Source organism: Astyanax mexicanus, chromosome 20, assembly GCF_023375975.1.
Source record: "Astyanax mexicanus isolate ESR-SI-001 chromosome 20, AstMex3_surface, whole genome shotgun sequence".
Taxonomy (NCBI): domain Eukaryota; kingdom Metazoa; phylum Chordata; class Actinopteri; order Characiformes; family Acestrorhamphidae; genus Astyanax; species Astyanax mexicanus.
Window position 1 is genome coordinate 34,610,558 of NC_064427.1, and position 19,568 is coordinate 34,630,125.

At 38.2% G+C, this 19,568-nt stretch overlaps 1 protein-coding gene across 1 annotated transcript in view; it reads right to left on the reverse strand.

Moving 5' to 3' along the window:
* The window catches only part of cblb (Cbl proto-oncogene B, E3 ubiquitin protein ligase), a 159,218-nt gene that overhangs the window by 49,477 nt on the left and 90,173 nt on the right, over nt 1-19,568 (reverse strand). The window contains exons 5-6 of the mRNA XM_022681396.2: nt 9,049-9,205; nt 6,119-6,240 (exon numbers count right to left, since the gene is read on the reverse strand). Of these exons, the coding sequence (XP_022537117.2) occupies nt 6,119-6,240; nt 9,049-9,205 (279 nt within the window). The remainder of the gene's footprint in view (nt 1-6,118; nt 6,241-9,048; nt 9,206-19,568) is intronic.

Sequence of the window (19,568 nt, forward strand, 5' to 3'; positions counted from 1 at the left end):
GGAGGTAGTGTCCCTCCTTCATTGTTCCATCCATTCCATCCAACCCCAGAGCCTGAAGCTACCACCACCAAGCTTAACTGTTGATAGATTTCTAAGGAAAACGTTTTATTTGACTACAGAATTTCACTTTATTCATCTATATGAACATCCATCATCTAACCTCACTGCAACTCTGCTTTTGTATTTAAAAAAATAAATAAAAGCTCACCCTGCATCAGCTCTTTAATCAATTCTTCTCCCACCACAGTGTGAAGGAGCCAAATACCACACTAATAAACACACACACAGACACACACACAGACACACACAGACACACACAGACACACACAGACACACACAGACACACACAGACACACACACACACACACAATGCCACTTTGTTTTCTAAATGACTCGGATAAGGAATTTGAATGATGTTTTGCTTAAGTGATTAAACCACGCGCATTCGCTAAATTCCCCAGGAAAATGATTAATTAAAAAGATTTGCATATTGTTTTGCTGTCTTCCTGTGACAGTAGGAGTTGCGTGAGTCAATAAGAGATGCGTTCGATTTGAATATGAAACAGAATTCAAACAGAACACGAGAGCAAATGTGATGCTGGTGGAGGAGGTGACCGCTGAATGATCCCTCCACAGTAACTACACTGCCACTCAGCCTAATCCGTAATGCAGTTATATTAGTGCACAATGTTCTTCAGAGCAGCACTGAGACGAACACGCATCTGCCAGCAGAAAGACGAGGGGAAAGAAGTCACAGAACTTTTATCTGAAGTTTCATGAAATGTCTTAATTCAGGTGATATATTTTTATACCATGCAGCGGTGTGTTAATGCATTATTCAGTTTAGTTTTGCCTTATATTGAACCCTGAGGTTCTGCATTTTAAGCAAAACACAACTTATTGCACTGTCATGCTCACATTATACAGCAGCGAGAATTCATTTTTAACGACCAATATCTGATGCCACTACTTATTTCTGAATTTACACTGATTTATAACATGTGAAATTTAGTTCATGCTGGTTGTAATATTTATAACATTATCTTTAAAATGTCTTTTGCCCTTGAACTAGTGTTTTAAAGTGGCAATAAGTGACAATTGGTATTGAATTGTGTCATTGAAGTCAATCACACCTTATGGTCACATGAATTAACTGCATTAATTAAGGTTGAACAATAAAGAACCAGCATATAAAGTGAAAGAAACCTGTGGACTGACAAAGTAGAGTAATATTACAGGATTTTACACAAATATGTGTACTTATATAATGCAAAATTATGCAGTTCCTGTAAGAGGTATTTGCATGCTGCACCAAAGTTACATAGTGCAACAGAACTGTTACAGTCTCACAGAGGGAATGACAGAGATGCTGTTCAGGTCTAGGAAAAGTTCTGTTTCGCAGAAGCACCAAACAAACTCTAACCAACACACTGGTTTGGCAAAAATAAATGAATTAATTAAATAAAAATATATAAACAAACGATGCACTGCTTGAGAGTGTGTTTCACGTAAGTATACTGATAGCACATTATTTAAAAAAAAAAAAGTTCTAAGAGCATTCACAGGACTTGTGTGTATCTGAAGTGGTTTAGAGGGGGGGGGTGTTGCAGAATTCTGTAGGAAGACAATCGAAACCCCTAAGGGCCCCCAGCTGGGATTTGAACCAGCAACCCTCCATTTTCACAGATCCCCAGTGTTTCAGTGCTTGTGCTGGTGTGTGTGTTTGTGAGCGTATATGTGTGTGTGTGTGTGTTTCAAGCAGAGATGCCATCTGTGTGTGTGGCTGTCTCAGAAATCACGTGCATCAGCATCCCCTTGGGTGCTGCCCTGACCATCCCAACACACACACACACACACACACACACAGCTGCTGTCCCTCTTCAGCAAATTGGTATTTGTATGCAGTGAATCAAAGACAGCTCTGCATGGCCACCCACTGTCCTCCATTTCCTCCAAGCTTTTTACATCTCATTTCAGAGTGCACACACACACACACACACAGCCATGTGAAATAGCTCCGTTTTCGAAGTGCAAATCAGACAGAACTGCAGAAGCAGTCTTCACCATTAACCCATAGCTTCTCTCTTTTATTACCCTGCTATTATATGGCTTCGACATGCTGTTCCCAAGCCTGAGAACACATACTTAATTCCATTCAGTGTCTGATCCACAGCAACACTTTATTAACTCGTTAATAACTCTGTCACTCTCGATTAAATCAGAAAAAAGAAAATAGACTAATTGCAAATAACATTTTGATAATACACTAACTTGTATGAAGAGTGCCAAAAGAGTGCAAAATTAAAACACAAACACAACTGAAAAAAATAAAAACAAAATAAATGCAATCCACAAGATGCATTGCTTTTCCACACATTGCTTTTTTAACATGCAGAATACCTGCCAAAATGAAAAGCAAAACCACTATTACACTACATTTCACTTCACGTGATCTCTTTATTGAAACACAATACACAAGAATTTACATTTTCAAATCCAAATGCTGAATCTGTGTCAGAATTGCACATAAACCTCCTCAAAATGCAAGCAGCTCAACTCTGCATTGTATTCCACTGGGTGACTCTGCAAATGTTCAAAAGCAAATCACAATGTACAGAATTGCAGTTCATCTAGGAGCACCACAGTATTTGCGCTAAAATAAAATGTCACTGTCCAATCAGAATTCTCTACTGAAAATTTGGGCGGGGCTGAGAAACGAGTCAGAAGCTGTCAGAAAATGTCTTTTGTGACAGGATATAAAAGGAAATAAACAATCTATTTCTATAAATGAAGACTGCCACAGTTACAGATGACAGAGTCTTTTTTTTTTTTTTTAAGAGTTGAGTAGATTTTAACACAGGCTCAAACTAGCATTTTTTTTTTTTCAGACCCATGTGCGCTTTCTCCATGGCTTAGGTACGTTTGGTCCAGCGTGAATGCTGCTTTTGAACCCAAGAATGATCAGGCCAGAGTACTGATCACTGGTCAGTTGTCTGGGGTTCGCTGGTGTGGACCATGCCAGGTGTGGAAGCTGTCCAAGCCCGGGTCTGCGTGGGGTGGTGTGGGTGTTTTTTTTTGTTTGTTTTTTGTTTTTTGCAGAATTGAGCTGACTGCATTTTAAGGAGGCTTGTGTGCAATTCTGACAAAACATTCAGAGTTTGATTTTGAAAATGTCAATTCCTATGTATTGTTTTTTAATAAAGAGATTAAGTGCAGTGAAATATAGTGTAATAGTGTTTTTACTTTTTATTTTGGCATGTACTCTGCATGTTAGTGAGGTAAAGCAATGCATCTTGTGGATTTTATTTACATGTTTCCATGGTAGTGTTTGCTTTTTAATTTGGAACCAATTCCTCTCCATACTGAATAAAGTGAATGCCCTCTCTCACAACGTCTCACGAGAACTCAAGAGATTCTGTGAAACCTGATTCATAATGTGTACCTTTATTAGTAAAACAAGTTAATCATAAAACAATGATAAAAAGTGATTGCTCTTAAAGGCAAAAAAAAAAAGCTGCAAGTAAACATACAGGAAAAAAAGAAACCCTTTAAAATGATGAGTTTCTTTGATTTTACAAAATTAAAAAGGAAGATGGATGATCACAACCATCAAACCAAGCTGAACTGCTTGAATTTTTTGCACCAGGAGTAAAGGCATAAAATTATCAAAAAGCAGCATGTAAGACCGGTGGAGGAGAATATGCCAAGATGCATGAAAACTGTGATTAAAAACCTGGGTTATTCCACCAAATATGGATTTCTAAACTCTTAAAACTTTATGAACATGAACTTGTTTTCTTTGCATTATTTGAGGTCTGAAAGCTCTGCATCTTTTTATTATTTCAGCCATTTCTCATTTTCTGCAAATGAATGCTCCAAATGACATTTTTTTTTTATTTGGAACTTGGGAGAAATGTTGTCTGCAGTTTATAGAATAAAACAACAATGTTTCAATGATTCAAAAACCGAAGTGGTCTCTTAATGTTTTTCCAGAGCTGTATTAACTGTATATAAAAAGTGCAGTAAAATATACATTATACTGTACTTGAGCATATGATACAGTGTACCTACACTAGGGGTGGGCGATATGGCTCTAAAATAATATCACGATATTTCAGGGTATTTTTGCGATAACGATATACTTGGTGATATAGGAAAACAGAAAAATAATTCATTCATTTCAGGAATATAGTATAATAGTATAACAGTATAATCATAATGTGGCAAAATACATAATATAGAATAAAACAATATAATGCAGCAAATAATATTGCAGAATAGTTAGTGCATGCATATAAACTGCAAACTAAAACAATTTTACAATAAATAAACCTAAAGCTTCACAGTAAATAATAGACTACTTTTAAGACAGAACAGCCCTATTATCACGATATGGATTTTTAATATCATGATATTTCTGTGTCACGATATATTGTATACGATATAATATTGCACACCCCTAACCTACACTGCATATTTTCACTACATTTAAAATTCAGTACAGTTATATTTTTACTAACTCAAGGTGGTAAAGATATAGTCTTGAGGGTATCATTTTTTCATATCATGAGTGTAAAGATAATTTATGCAAATATGCAGTTACATCATGATACAAAAAAAGTGCTGACTAATCTCTGTAGATTTATGAAAAGTCATATTTTAATCTTTAATTTATTTCTTTTTAAACTGAGCAATCAAGTTTAACCAAGTAATCGTGACCTTTTTATTAGTTACACTGCTAATCCTGCCTGCCTGCAGCATTGACCTCCAATTAGCACGCCGGAGAAGTGAGGAGACGGGAGGAGAGATCAGCCTCGGCTTCTGTTCATCTCTTGCCCTCCTGTAATTAGCTAACAACTCAGCCCCGCCCTCTCCCTCTGCAGCCGTCTGCCAGACCAAATCAAAAAACAGCTGTCTGAGCAGCGTGCCACACAGCAGATGGCACATCCATTACAGCATCCAACCCAGGCACACACACACACGAACACACACGAACACACACGAACACACACACGAACACACACACGAACACACACACGAACACACACGAACACACACGAACACACACACGCTTTTCACCATGTCCAAGCTTCAACCTCAAAGTCTATAAAAAATTAAGAGCAGTTTTACTTTAAACCCCTAAGGAACCACATGGGGGCCCACAATTCAGCTGCTTATTATAATCCTACATAACTCATGTATTATCTTTGGACGATGCCTTAGAAGAACCACGTTTGGTTCCAAAAGGAACCATGCGTGTAACACACTGGCATGCCAAAAGTCATGGGATAGCAGTACGTAAATTGTTCATGTCTGTTACCTGAGGGGACAGCTCAGGACAGTAGACAGTGCAGTGAGTGGTAATGATGATCACCACAGCATCTGGTGAGATGTGGTTAGCACCATAGCCAGCTGCAGTTAGCAGCATAGCCAGCTGTGGTTAGCAGCACTGCTCAGCCGCGGTTAGCAGCATAGCTAGCTGTGATTAGCAGTGCTAGCCAGCCACGGTTAGCAGCACTACTCAGCCATGGTTAGCAGCATAGCTAGCTGCAGTTTGCAGCATAGCCAGCTGTGGTTAGCAGTGCTAGCCAGCCTTGGTTAACAGGACTAGCCAGCCCCAATTAACAGCAATTCCCTGCCCCGGTTGCAGCGCTAACTTGACCAATAGAATTTATACATAAAGCGCACTGGCTTAAAAGGCACACTGAAGATTTTTAGAAAATGTAAGGATTTTAGGTGCGCCTCATAGTCCGAAAAATACAGTACCCAACGAATTTAAAAAAGCTCAGTGAATCCAAAACATTTCAAGAACTTTGAAAGTGAAATTATAATAAAACTGGCTCTCATTAGGACCACCTCAGAAAAAGGAAACCCAAGAGTTGCACAGAATAAGTTCATCAGAGTTACCAGCCTCAGAAGCCGCAAATTTACAGCTTACCCCCAGATAAGAGCACATACATGCTTCAAATTTTTTAAGTTACAACATTATTCCTTATGTGCTTCTTCATAGTCTGAATGACTTCAGTATTCACTAACCATTATTCCTGGGACAATATATTATCCAAATATAGATAGTTATCTTGACAGGTCTATTGTGACAGCTGTTGGCCTCTCTTACCTGCCAGGTTTGTTGATGTACTTCTGAAGTCGTGCCTTCACCTCGTCATAGGTGAGGAAGGCCATGTAGCCTGGATGAGTTACTGCCAAGAAGTTCCAGTTCCTCAGAATAGACCCCCATGGCTAGAGAGAGAAAGAGAGAAAGAGAGAGAGAGAGAGAGAGAGAGACACACACACACAGACAGATAGTTATTATGGGTTAACCAAAGCGTCTGAGTCTGCAGTTTCTCCTGCACGCCAAAGCAGAGACTAATGCCAACTGACAAAGGAGCCAGTCAAGGTCACAGGAGCAGAACTCTGCCTTTTTAATCAGAGCACATCTCACATCTCTCTTTAAACCATCTCACAGAGCCAGAATACAGCACGGATGGTTGAAATCAACTAACCATTGAAGCAGCTTCAGAAAAGGACACCAGTCATCATCGGTCAGCACCGCAGGCTAACGCACATAATTAGTACTCTCCACAGCCACAGACCTCCAGCAGTGCTGAATCATCAGAACTGTGCCAATCAGTATCATGCTCTGACTGCAGACTAACCTCAGACTCACATTATTTATTTAAAAGCAGCAGCAGTTAAGACTTTTATTAGATACTGAAAGACGTTGCATTTTCTTGAATGGGTAAGGGACAAAATATTCTCATAAATGATAAATCAGTGTGTTATTAGGTCTTGTTTTTACAAACAAGCTTCAAATATTAGATTAACTAAAAACATACAACACATATTGAATTGACTGATGTTTTACACTTGTAGTTCGTTTCTACGGTCCGAATCAGTTAGTGATGAGTCAGTTTAGTTGAAGTGTTTTCTCCCACTGTTTGGTTTGGTTTCACACAGGCACAAATCCAAACGTACCACAATGCGCACCAATATAACAAGTGAGAACATTGTCTCTTCTGATAGGTCAGAGCTGTCTGGCAACGGAGCAAGAAAGTAAGTATAGTAAGAAGATTCTGTTTTCCAGCCCAAATGTCTATGCAGTGTAAAGCTGCTTTAACACACAACGCTAAAAATCTGCCGCTGCGCTTTCAAACAGTGTTTTCAATGGGACATGCAGTGCAGATGTACACGTAGTAAATGGAGTCGTTCAGCTGCAAGCAGTGAATGCTGCACATAACGTGGGTGTAAACAGTATGGAGCAGAGACAGCGTTTCTTTAAAGCTGTGGTAGTAAGTATTACCTGGCTAATACATGAGATTACACTGCAACTTACCGGCAGTGTAGCTCGAATAAAAGGAGTATATTTGATAGCTGGGTTGGATCGGAACCAGATCATGCGCTCACCACAAGTGAACCATTCCAGGGTAGGTGTTTTGATATGTACTGTTTTCACACTTGCTCAATCGAAACGCACGAAAGTCTGTTTAAACTGGACCAAAACAGTGCTGGTGTGAAAACACTTTTGGAGTGTTTACCACAACTCTTTTGACCATCCTTTGACTATATTGGTGTTTTGGTTTTGTGGCAAATCAAGTCAAATTGATCCAAGGTTATCATTGTTAGCCTTGACCCTGGTTAGAATCTTTAACATTTCCAGTTGTTACAAATGCATTATAATTTCTTTTGTGCATAAACACTATTAAAACATACAGAAATAAGGAAGAAGATCAATACTGTGTGGAACAATACAACTGATTGAAACACAAAGTTACAGAAGTGCTTAAAAAAAAAACACACAAAAAAAAGCTACAATCCTACTGCTTTTGCTACTGTTTGCTAATGTGTGGTGCAGCCATCTTGGATTCTGAACAGGGGGTTGATGATGCTCTCCCAACTTTCAGAGTATGTCTGAAGGCATTCCAGTAGACATTTCCTAGTAGGAACTGAGACATTCTGGCATACCAGTTCAAATGTAACGCAGCCCAAATTTTATAGATTCTTTTTAAAAAAAAGTGTTTAAAGAATGTTAAAAAAGTAAAAGTCATTATATATGACATGCACAACTTTTTTTTTTTTTCAGAGATGTTAAACACTGAATAGGGTCAAACAGACCCCAAAGGTAATAGGAGGGTATGTGACTGACTAACCACTAACTATGCCCCTCTAACTAAAGATATGGCTCACAATGGAAAACCAACCATAAAAAAAATGATGCCTTCATTTACAATAAATTACCAGACGAATTGTGACCACAGCAAGTTTCTTTTTCCATTACCCCATAGAGAATGAAGAACACTTCACTCCCACCTCCTCGACCACTCTGTGTCTCGAAGCAGAGTTCTGCAGAACAGTATCGGTGCGTGCCAACGGAATAGGTAGCTATGCAGCTGCATCGGCGCATGCAAAAGTGACGCTAATGGTCACGCTGGGTTTTGCGGTAAAGCTGATTTATGTTTCTGCAACAAAGGGATTCCTCGGAAGGCCGCCCACTCTGGAGAGAAAGCGCGAGAGTACGCGAGAGAGCGAGGGAGTGACAGAATAACAGGACAGCAGAATAACAAAAGGTGCTCCCTGCTTCAGAACCCCACTTTCCATCACCCCATATTGAGGAGGAGGAGGTCTGTGGTGACTCACTGAGTCAGAGCGAGAAGAAGTGAGGCACCTACACTACAGAGTTCAGGACTCCTGCAGACACCAGAATATATCTGCTCTCTGAAGCTTCTAGACTGGGAGAATTGCCTTTTAGTGCACTGATCCCCTCCCACACACAGGGGAATGAAAGAAAGAGAGGGGAAGACAGACAGAAAGAAAGAATAGAGAATAGAATAAAAGAGCATGAGAAAGTGAGCAAGAGAGAGCGAGAAAGAGAGGAGGAGATCCCTTAGTTTCACTTTCAGAGTGACTTACAAGGCCGGTGATGAGACTCTGACATTTAAATGTTATCCAGATATGATCTGCTCTTTGTGTGTGTGTGTTTTTTTTATTCCCTCCAATAAAAGAGACCTGGACTGTGTGTGTGTGCGTGTGTGTGCACGTGTGTGTGTGTACCTGAAAGAGGCGCGTGAAAATGTCAAACTCAAAAACAGAGATGTAGTCGTTGCAGGTGAGGTCGATGGTGGACTTGAGAGCCATGGCCTCCAGACCTGAACTGATGGGATGCATTTCGTGAAGGCACTGACGGAACACTTTCCACGGCACTATCGTCCTGAAAACACACACAGACAGAAAAAGAGAGCACATTGTTATTCAGCTTTTCACAGGATTTCTGTGAATTTTGCAACTTTTTTAACCATTGCATAGACAGCCTAAAGGTATCTTTGTCTTGTTTATAGGGGTGTGACGAGACACTATTATCACGAGATCAGACGAGACACAATATTGGGTTCACGAGAACGAGACGAGACAAGATTTAAAAATAAAATTTTAAAGAAAACCTCAAAAATGAAAACTAGAGTTTTATTTGACAAAATCATATAACACAAACTTAACTGACTGGTTTCTCTCACACATTGATTTTATAAGAAATAGAAATAAGAATAAAAAATAAGAATAAAAAATAAAAATAAAACTTTTCTAGGTCTTATATAATGTAAACAGTGCAAACCACAACCAGTCATATTAAGACTATGGTTTGTGTTTCTTTTTTCTCCTAAATCTCTTGTAATTTAACTATTCATAACCATAACCAGTCATATTAAGACTATGCTTGAAGTGCAAACAGAGACAGAATATGTTTTTAAATACAGTACAGAGCTAAGAGATTAGTACAGCTGCCTATGAAACAATGTAGGATTTACTTACAGTATTTATATATGTTTTGTGTCTTGTTGGTCACTCTGTTAGCGTTTATTGTTTCCACTGGAGCCAAAATGCAGCCAGACATACAACTTAAAAATGGGTATGCAGCCTATGCAACGCATAGGGGCGCTGCACTAAAGGGGGCGCCAAATGAAAGCCCTAAATACATTTTCTCTCAGGAGAAACAGCCAATCAGCTTGCTGGTTTTGCAGAGCACGGTGGGCTAGTAATTACAGAGCGTATCTCCCCCCCGCCAGGCGCTGATACTACGTTTGCATACACCACAAACAGTACTGCTGTGTTGCCAGATCCAGCTTAAAAAGTCCGCACTAAACTATTTTTTTTTCCCGCAAGACAGGTTAAAGCTTGACGAGAAATATAGTCAAGTTTAATCTCGCGAGATCTCGTGCCACGAGATCTCGTCACACCCCTACTTGCTTATCAATAAAAACAATTATTAAACTAATAACAATTTAAAAATATTTATCTTAGTACTGAACAGACACACCCACAAAACCCAATATGACTTAAAAGACATTGAAACATTAATTCTGCTGATATTTCATAAGTAATCATCATGTAATGTATTCAGGCACTTTAAGAGACAGATCCTAAGAATAACTCTGAATAGACTTTGAAACAAGTAATAATCTCTGGGTGATACCTACAGACATAAAGAGGTAAAAAAAATATGTTTAATCAGTCAATCTATTCTTATCTAAACAGTTCGATACTCAAGCTCAATACTCTATTAATCTATTTTTTTTTAGCTTGTTCAGAAGCTGCAATAAGGAAAGCACAGATGGACCGAGCAAATTAGCAGAGGTGAACACATTGTTTTTTGGAGCTGGATTACTCGCTGATAGTTGAGGATAGGTCAATGGCATTTAATGCTGTTTGATGTGGTGTTTGTGTCATAAGTGTAGATTAATCTTGTTTTGAGTTACGAAGCTCAGAATAATGACACGATGTTCATTAAAATATACTAGTGTTTGGTATATATTATCAAATTTCACTAATATACAGCTCTAAATTAAAATTAAGAAACCACTTCAGTTTCTGAATCAGTTTGAATAATCTGATTTAGCTATTTATAGGTATATTTTTAAGTAAAATGAACAATGTTGTTTTATATATAAACAACAGACAACATTTCTTCTCCCAAAAATGAAATAAAATAAAATTTAGAGCATTTCTTTGCAGAAAATGAGAAATGGCTGAAATAACAAAAAAAATGCAGAGCTTTCAGACCTCAAATAATGCAAAGAAAACAAGTTCAGAAATCAATATTTGGTGGAAAACCCTGTTTTTTAAATCACAGTTTTAATGCATATCGGCATGTTCTCCTCCACCAGTCTTACACACTGCTTTTGGATAACTTTATGCCTTTACTCCTGGTGCAAAAATTCAAGCAGTTCAGCTTGGTTTGATGGCTTGTGATCATCCATCTTCCTCTTTATTATCTTCCAGAGGTTTTCAATTTGGTAAAATCAAAGAACTTAGCATTTCTATGCGGTCTCTTACTTTTTCCAGAGCTGTGTATACATAATCTACAATATTACTTTCTTTTGCCAGAAACTGGTTTATATCACATCTGAAAGACAAGATCTTGAAAGACAAAATGAAGGGTGAGAGAGACTGATAAAGACAAAGAGAGAGAGAGAGAATAGACAAAGCATCTCTCTCACACACTGAACTGTCTTCTTTTCTGAACACAGAACAAGTACAGTACATCTGCTATCATTGATACACACACACACGCATGCACACACACACACATACACCCACAGCAGAACTGTCAGGCGAAGTGTGGGAGTCGGGTATGAAACGCTCAGAGACCAGCCCAGAGCCATCTTACAGAACAAAGCCGCAAAGCTCGACGCAACTTCATGTTCTCAAAACCTGTTCAAAGCTTGTTCACAGCTGAAAGCAGAGACAACAGGAACCGTTCACAGAGCTAAAACACTCTTCTGAACTCCTACAGGCTAAAAACCACACGCTCACTTCTGAGAGACAGCAGGTAACAGCAGTGATAGTCTAGTGTGATAAAAACAATAGTGGTAATACAGGCAGTTGTGGTCTATTAAGAATATTGTGTTAAAGAACATTTCTGTGTGTTCTGAAACACAAAGCAGCAGAAGTGCAGTAATGAACCAGCATGTATTAGATAAGCAAATGCACAAATATTAACATTAGGACTATTTCCATCTGGATTAATAGTACAGGTACAGTATATATAATTAATATCCGGACAGCATTACAAGAAGAGTTATCAGAAGATTACAAAACAGTTAAGAGTCTGCAGTGTTGAAAAATTTCACAGCCAAAGTTTATACTTAAAATTGTATGTATTTTTGCCATTTTTGCAATTTTTGTAATCACACAATACAAAAAAACAACTATCAAATAGTCAAAAACTGCATTTTTTGATTATTGTTGTACGAATTAAAGTAGACAAAAGAAGCTTAAAGTTTTGCTACAGTAAATGCCTACTGCACAGAAAAGGCTTACTACTAGATTTTTTTTGGAGCATTTCTGTATTGCGGCTTTTACTCATGGTATAAATATTCATGGTATGCAAATGTATCGCTTCTGGTAGGCTAACAGCACTGTGACACTCCCAAGTCAAGGTGGGCGAGGCAATGAGTTCTAAATTACAGGTTGAGGAAAATCTGGGAGCTTTTCCTGATTCACCCATTTTATCTGTCTATTTTTATTTATTGCCTAACGCAGCAATGAGGGCAGAAGGCCAGTTTCATGTGCAGCATGCATATGCAACTGAGATTCTATTTTATTAATATTTTTTTTTCTTGGAGGCCATTAAGAACATATATTTAAGCGTCTTTGAGAATTATTAAAAGCGCTATATAAATAAAATGTATTATTATTATTTATTATTATTATTATTTGCAATAACAGCCTGTAGTGACCTATTGTATTTCAAAAACAGCTTCTAGTAAAATGACACCTTTAAGCTGATTATCTGAGCAGAAGGTGTGTTTTATATATATTTGGTAAACATTAAGGTTGTATCAATGCACTAAATATGCTTAATAATCGAATATATTTAGTTTAAATCGGGGCACAAACTCCCAGATCCCACAAACCAAAAGCACAAACAACTTATCCATGAGAAACCCTTTTATGAGGCTGCAGCAAAAAATGATGGACAGCTAACTTTGGCTGCTGACTGACTGACATGAAAATAAAAGTGACATCAAAAAGCATTTGCACGACTGGCTTCAGTCAAAAACGATAAATGACATATTCTCTGCCCTTTGTTTACTCCCACTGGTTCTCCAGGCTACACTAGTGGGTCTGCCAGCTCTGGAACTTCAACAATGCCACTGTTCTATTATTGAATTTCTTCTGCAATGAAAAACAACAGTTCTATTCAGTTTTCCTAAATCAGTAATAGCTTATTTAATATTTTTCTGTATGTATTCATTTAGTACTGTTGGTTAAACGTATACATAAGCTTGAATTAAAGATTCCCCATCTTCACCTAGTGTGTAAAGAGATTCTTCAGACTAATCAATGTATTCACTTTTTTTTTATTATTATTATTTCATTTTTTTTCCCATTTTCTCTTAATTTAGCTAGGCCACCTATTCAGCTTGTCCCACCCATTAAGCTGCTACTCAGCTGTATATCCCCCAACACAAGGATGGTGAAGACTAGCACAAGCCTCCTCTGATACATGTGAAGTCAGCCACCACCTCTTTTCCAACTGCTGCTGGTGCAGCATTGCCGAGTAGTAGCATCACAGCGCGTTTTGAGGAAAGCACAGCGACTCGGTTCCGATACATCAGCTCACAGACGCCTATGCTGAGCAAAATCACCCTTGGAGTGATGTTGGTCAAAGCGCCATCTGCCCACCCAAAGAGAGTAAAGGCCAATTGTGCTCTCTCAGGGCTCGGGCAGCTGATGGCAAGCTGCATGACTGGGTTCGAACCAGCGAACTCCATGGAGCATAGTGTCAGCGCTTAGTCCGCTGGACCACTCGGAGCCCCCCCCCATGCATTTATATTTAATAACTGTGCACTGCACCAAAATAATGAAATCAAATTGTGAAGAAATCAGACATCTTATTAAATCTGAAGAACTGCAACAGACATGAACTGCAGTGAGGTCAGAGATTTACACCCCTACTGAGAGTCAGGCTAACATCTCTTCAGAGTGTTAATGAAGAGGTGCAAGAACAGGTGATGATAAACGATCAGACTGTCAGACTGTGAAGTCATTTACAACAGCAGCAGCAGCTTCGCTAATCTCTTCTAGCGCAGGCCAGAGCTAGCACACACTGCTTTCATCACCCACCGAAAGCTCAGAAAAGGGGCTTAACACGCACACATACACACACACAGACACACAAACAAATATTTTGCTGCCATGCCAGCCTCAGGATTAAGCGTGATTAGCAGCCATTAAATACCTAAACTCCTTCTCTGAACACAACTTCCATCACTCTCCTGTGCTTCACAATAGCACAAGTGCTACATGCTGGATGCTGGATGTTGAGTTTTTACACGAGTTTTAAACCCATATCAAGCTAACACAAAACCACTGCCTTCAGCACCTGACTAAACCCTTCTGACCTCCTGACGCCTGCGCTCGGCTAAAGACGCTAACTCACCGTCTGAGAGCGGAAAGCGCCTCCTCTGTTTCTGAGAAGCTGAGAGGGAACAGGCCTCAGTCGGCAGTGCAGGCAGGAATTGTGAAAGGATCTGAAAGTGCTTATGTGAGCTCCGGAGCTGCTCATTTACCCCCTAACACCCCCAACCTGAACCCAATCTCCTGCATACACTATTAAAAAAACAAACAAAACAAAAAAAAAAAACACTTTGATTCTGATTCTCCATTTTTATGTTTTCTTTTTACTTTTTGACATAACATAAAGCAGAGGTCTCAAATATAAATACTTTGCTACCTTGAGTAAGTTTAAAATTTGTAATCTATACTATGTTGGAGTAATTATCTTTCAGATCATTTGATTGAGATTGGATGAGAAGTATTAACATATACCCTTCTGACAAATTATTGGTTTATTATTGGGCTAGTATGAAAATGATCCTTGAGCTCTCAAAATGTGCACACTAAGGTTCTTTAACGTACAGCTCTGGAAAAAAAATAAGAAATCACTTTAAAATGATGAGTTTCTTTGATATTACCAAATTGAAAACCTCTGGAATGTAATCAAGAGGAAGATGGATGACCACAAGTCATCAAACCAAGCTGAACTGCTTGAATTTTTGCACCAGGAGTAAAGGCATAAAGTTATCCAAAAGCAGTGTGTAAGACTGGTGGAGGAGAACATGATGCCAAGATGCTTGAAAACTGATTAAAAACCAGGGTTATTCCACCAAATATTGATTTCTGAACTTAACCTTAAAACTTTATGAATATGAACTTGTTTTCTTTGCAGTATTTGAGGTCTGAAAGCTCTCCATCTTTTTTGCTATATATATATATATATATATATATATATATATATATATATATATATATATATATATATATATATATATATATATATAAATAACAAAACCAAAGAAACTGATTCAGAAACTGAAGTGGTCTCTTAATTTTTTTTTTTTAACAGGGCTGTAACTGCATTGTTCAAAAATGCATTCATTTTCAATAGCCGTATATAAAGCTGAAACAAGGAGCCTAGAGCATCCCAAATTTTTCAACGTTAACATTTTAATAATCACATTATGGTCATTATGACTTTTAGAAAAATGTGTTTTACTTGAGTTAAAAGCTTGAGTTTCATAACAGGATCTATACTTCTACTTGTCCTCCTTTCACCCTGTTCTTCAATGGTCAGGGCCCCACAGGACCACCATAGAGAAGCCATAAACACTGCCCATTCACTGTCCACTCACCTACTGGAAGCTATTGACTGAATATTTCAGGTTGGTGGATGATTCTCAGTCCAGCAGTAACACTAAAGGGGTTTAAAAACTCCAACAGCACTGCTGTGTCTCATCCACACACTCCAACACACCACCACCATATCAGTGTTTATTCATTCATAACCCTAACAGACCTAACCTGAATCCATTGTGTTTTACTTGTCCTTTACAATTGTTTTAAACTACAGCACACACATCATCATTAGACATAGCTCAACACGCTTGGAGGAGAATACTAACTGCTAATTCTGATACATTAGCAAACAGACATCCATATTGGCTAGCATCAAACTGAGTGGTATGGGAAAAGGGGCCAACCAGACAGAGGGAGTGGGGGGCTAATTATGCTCTTTTAGACTCCACCCATGAGAGATTCTAGATCTAATCTAAATAATAATGAGATTGGGCAAAAAAAAAAAGTCTGGCCCTCACAGGAAAATTCCCCAAACTTCCCAATGGTCATTCTGAAACTGTGGTACTGTTTAGAGCTGGAAGATATAATTAATGACTAAAGCAGGTGAGGAAAGATCAGATTGCAGGAGGCATTTGGAGGATTAGTTTTGCCTGTACTTTGTGTTGGAAGGCTAATGGTTTAACAATCAGTGCCTTAAATCTAGAACCGCTAGGGGCCGCTAACCACCAGTTTGAGAACCACTGGTTTAAACCATGTATAATACATTGTGTGTGTTATACCATGAGCATCAAAATATCTGGTAGCATCAGTTTCTTGAGTTCTTGAAGAGCAATAGTGTAACAGTCACTACTGAAGGGGATTGTGGGGGTTACCCAGGGTGCCTTAAAAGCTAGAACAGCCAATGCCCCTAACCACCAGTTTGTGTCTATACTGTAATTTTCCACTAGTGATAAAATAAACAGAATGTTTGAGTGGAACATTCCTGAACAGATTACGTTTAGTCTAATACTGCACTGTGGGGGCTGAATGATGTAATGAATGATTTAGCATTAGACAAAACAAAAAAGTGCAGATTTTAGACAGCATTTGTTGGTATTTTGTCTGTGTTTTCTTATTTGAAGGGCAACAGTCATTACTAAAGAAGATGGTGCCTGACAAGCCAGATATGCCATTTCCCCTAACTAACAGTTTAACCTCTTCAGAACTGAATTATAATACAGTGCTAAAAAAATAAGAGTATTTTTTCTGTCTGCACACACAAGAATATTATATTAACTCCAATTAGGTCAAATATTTATTGCTTTTTTATTGAGTATGTACGCAATCCGCTTATGTCTTTTTTTTTTTTTTTTTTTTTTTGAGGATCGAAATCAGGTGGAAAAGATCCGGAATCACCCATTTATCAAAAATGTAACGAGTTCACAATAGTCTGTGCTGCGCTCACACTGGCAGCTACAAGTCCCTCATATCACCCACGTTTATATTCTTGCGAGTGTATTTGTGACCGCTCACACTGTCGCGCTGTTTATCGGCATGGCTTCTTAGCACAGAGGCTAATCCAGCAAGCTACCTATGAAGCCATCTACTAATTTCATCCTTAAGAAAACTGTCCTAAATCACAAAAAATTAGTAAAGTAAAAAAGCCCTTACTGCCTCGTTGGCTTTATAGTGCTACCATGCCCTGCCCTGCCTTAGTTGCTGTTTTTCTCCAGTGCAGTGGGTGGGGCTAAGCTGTGGTTTAATTGGCTTGTTAACTTTTTAATTGGATGGTTCATGGTCAATTCTAATGGACAACAGGTATCAGTTAGTGTTATGTGCAACTAGGGCTGCACGATATATGGTATTAACAAGAGTTTTGCTGTTTTCCTCTGGATTTGAGTGCTTGAAGGACTCTAAAGTGCTGACTCAGCTCTCAGTCGCGGGTGGGGTGTGGGGGCGGGTCACGGGCAATGTCAAATTTTTTCAACATAGTGCAGCCCTATGTGCAACAAAACATTACAAAAAAGAAAATACTGGTGATGTCCACTGTAACGGTCTGTAAGGGTTAAGAACTACTGGCTTAAACCATGTATAATAAAGTACATGTAATATGATCTGAAGCATGTGTGACACAAAATGTGCATTTTGATATCAGGCTGATATCAAAAGTGACCTCAGATTATAGGTCACATAAAAAGTAAGTGTGAACACATTTCCTAATGAACTGTGACAGTACCTCGCACCTCACCACACAGCACACTTCATGTAGTACGGAGGGAAGTGCTGAAGAAATGGGTTTGTATTAAATAGGAAAAAAAAAAAAATCACACTTTGCTTTAGCGTGGTATGAGAATGAATGAACAGAGAACTTCCTGCAATACCAGCTCTGCTGCAGCAGCAGAGGAAAATCGTATAGTGTGTGTGTGTGTGTGTGTTTTTGTGTTTCTGTCTGAAAAAGAGATTTAGAGATACAATGCCCTTGCCTATAGAGTGGTTATTAAATGTGTTGGTGCTGTGTGTGTGTTATTGTGTGGGAAAGAGACCATACTATGAGTAGAGATCATAGAGATATAGGTGAGGGCGAGCACAATCAGCAACATTCTACTGTTCTACACACACACACACACACACACACATTTGTACAGAGATGTGATTTTCACTATACTCTGATTACAGTAAGTAGGAGCACAATACCATAATCAGGATCAGCCACGCTATCCCACGCACTGAGAGAGAGAGAGAGAGAGAGAGAGAGAGAGTGAGAGAGATAGCTGTACTGCACATGATGAGACCTGTCTGTATAGTCTATACTATAATGTTCCTCTACTGATAAAATAAACACAGCGTTTGAGTGGGTTTCCTGAACAGATTAAGTCTGGTCTAATACAGCACGGTGACATCACTGATGATTTACCACTGAACAGCCTTCAGTCTACAGGAGGAGATGGAAGGAAAGAAATATAGACAGACATATAGCAACAAAGATACTGACAACAACAACATTTTCTGCACCCACTCCCGGTCTGAGTGAACAGACCTGCCTTTTTCCATCTCTTCTACTTATTACTGTTTTAGCTGTAATGTAACTTTGAACACTGGTGACAACAAATCTGTCATCAAAGCTAAATGCATGTAAAACTAATTCTGGTTTGTTTAACACTTTTTGTTTAAAAGATAATCCTGCATGTTCTAGTATAGCCTTAATATAGTGTTCAGAGGTGTGTCCAAACTTCTGACTGGTTCTGTATGAAAGAAAGAAAGAAAGAAAGAAAGAAAGAAAGAAAGAAAGAAAGAAAGAAAGAAAGAAAGAAAGAAAGAAAGAAAGAAAGAAAGAAAGAAAGAAAGAAAGAAAGAAAGAAAGAAAGAAAGAAAGAAAGAAAGAAAGAAAGAAAGAAAGAAAGAAAGAAAGAAAGAAAGAAAGAAAGAAAGAAAGAAAGAAAGAAAGAAAGAAAGAAAGAAAGAAAGAAAGAAAGAAAGAAAGAAAGAAAGAAAGAAAGAAAGAAAGAAAGAAAGAAAGAAAGAAAGAAAGAAAGAAAGAAAGAAAGAAAGAAAGAAAGAAAGAAAGAAAGAAAGAAAGAAAGAAAGAAAGAAAGAAAGAAAGAAAGAAAGAAAGAAAGAAAGAAAGAAAGAAAGACGGTAGATATACAGAGAGCATAGAACATCAAGAAAGAAAAACAAAATAGAAATTAATAGAACAAAAAAGAAAGAGAACAAAACCTAACAAGAAATAACAAAAGAGAACAAGAGAAGAAAGAAGACAGAGAGAAAAGAAGAAAGAAGAAGAAAAAAGGAAACAGAAGAGAAACAAAATGAAAGACAAAGAAAAAAATAATTCTGCATGTTCTAGTATAGCCTTAATATAAGCTTCAATATCAAATTTACAAAAAAAAAAACATAAGAAAGACAGAAAATACATTGAATGAAAAGAGGTGTGTCCAAACTTCTGACTGGTTCTGTAT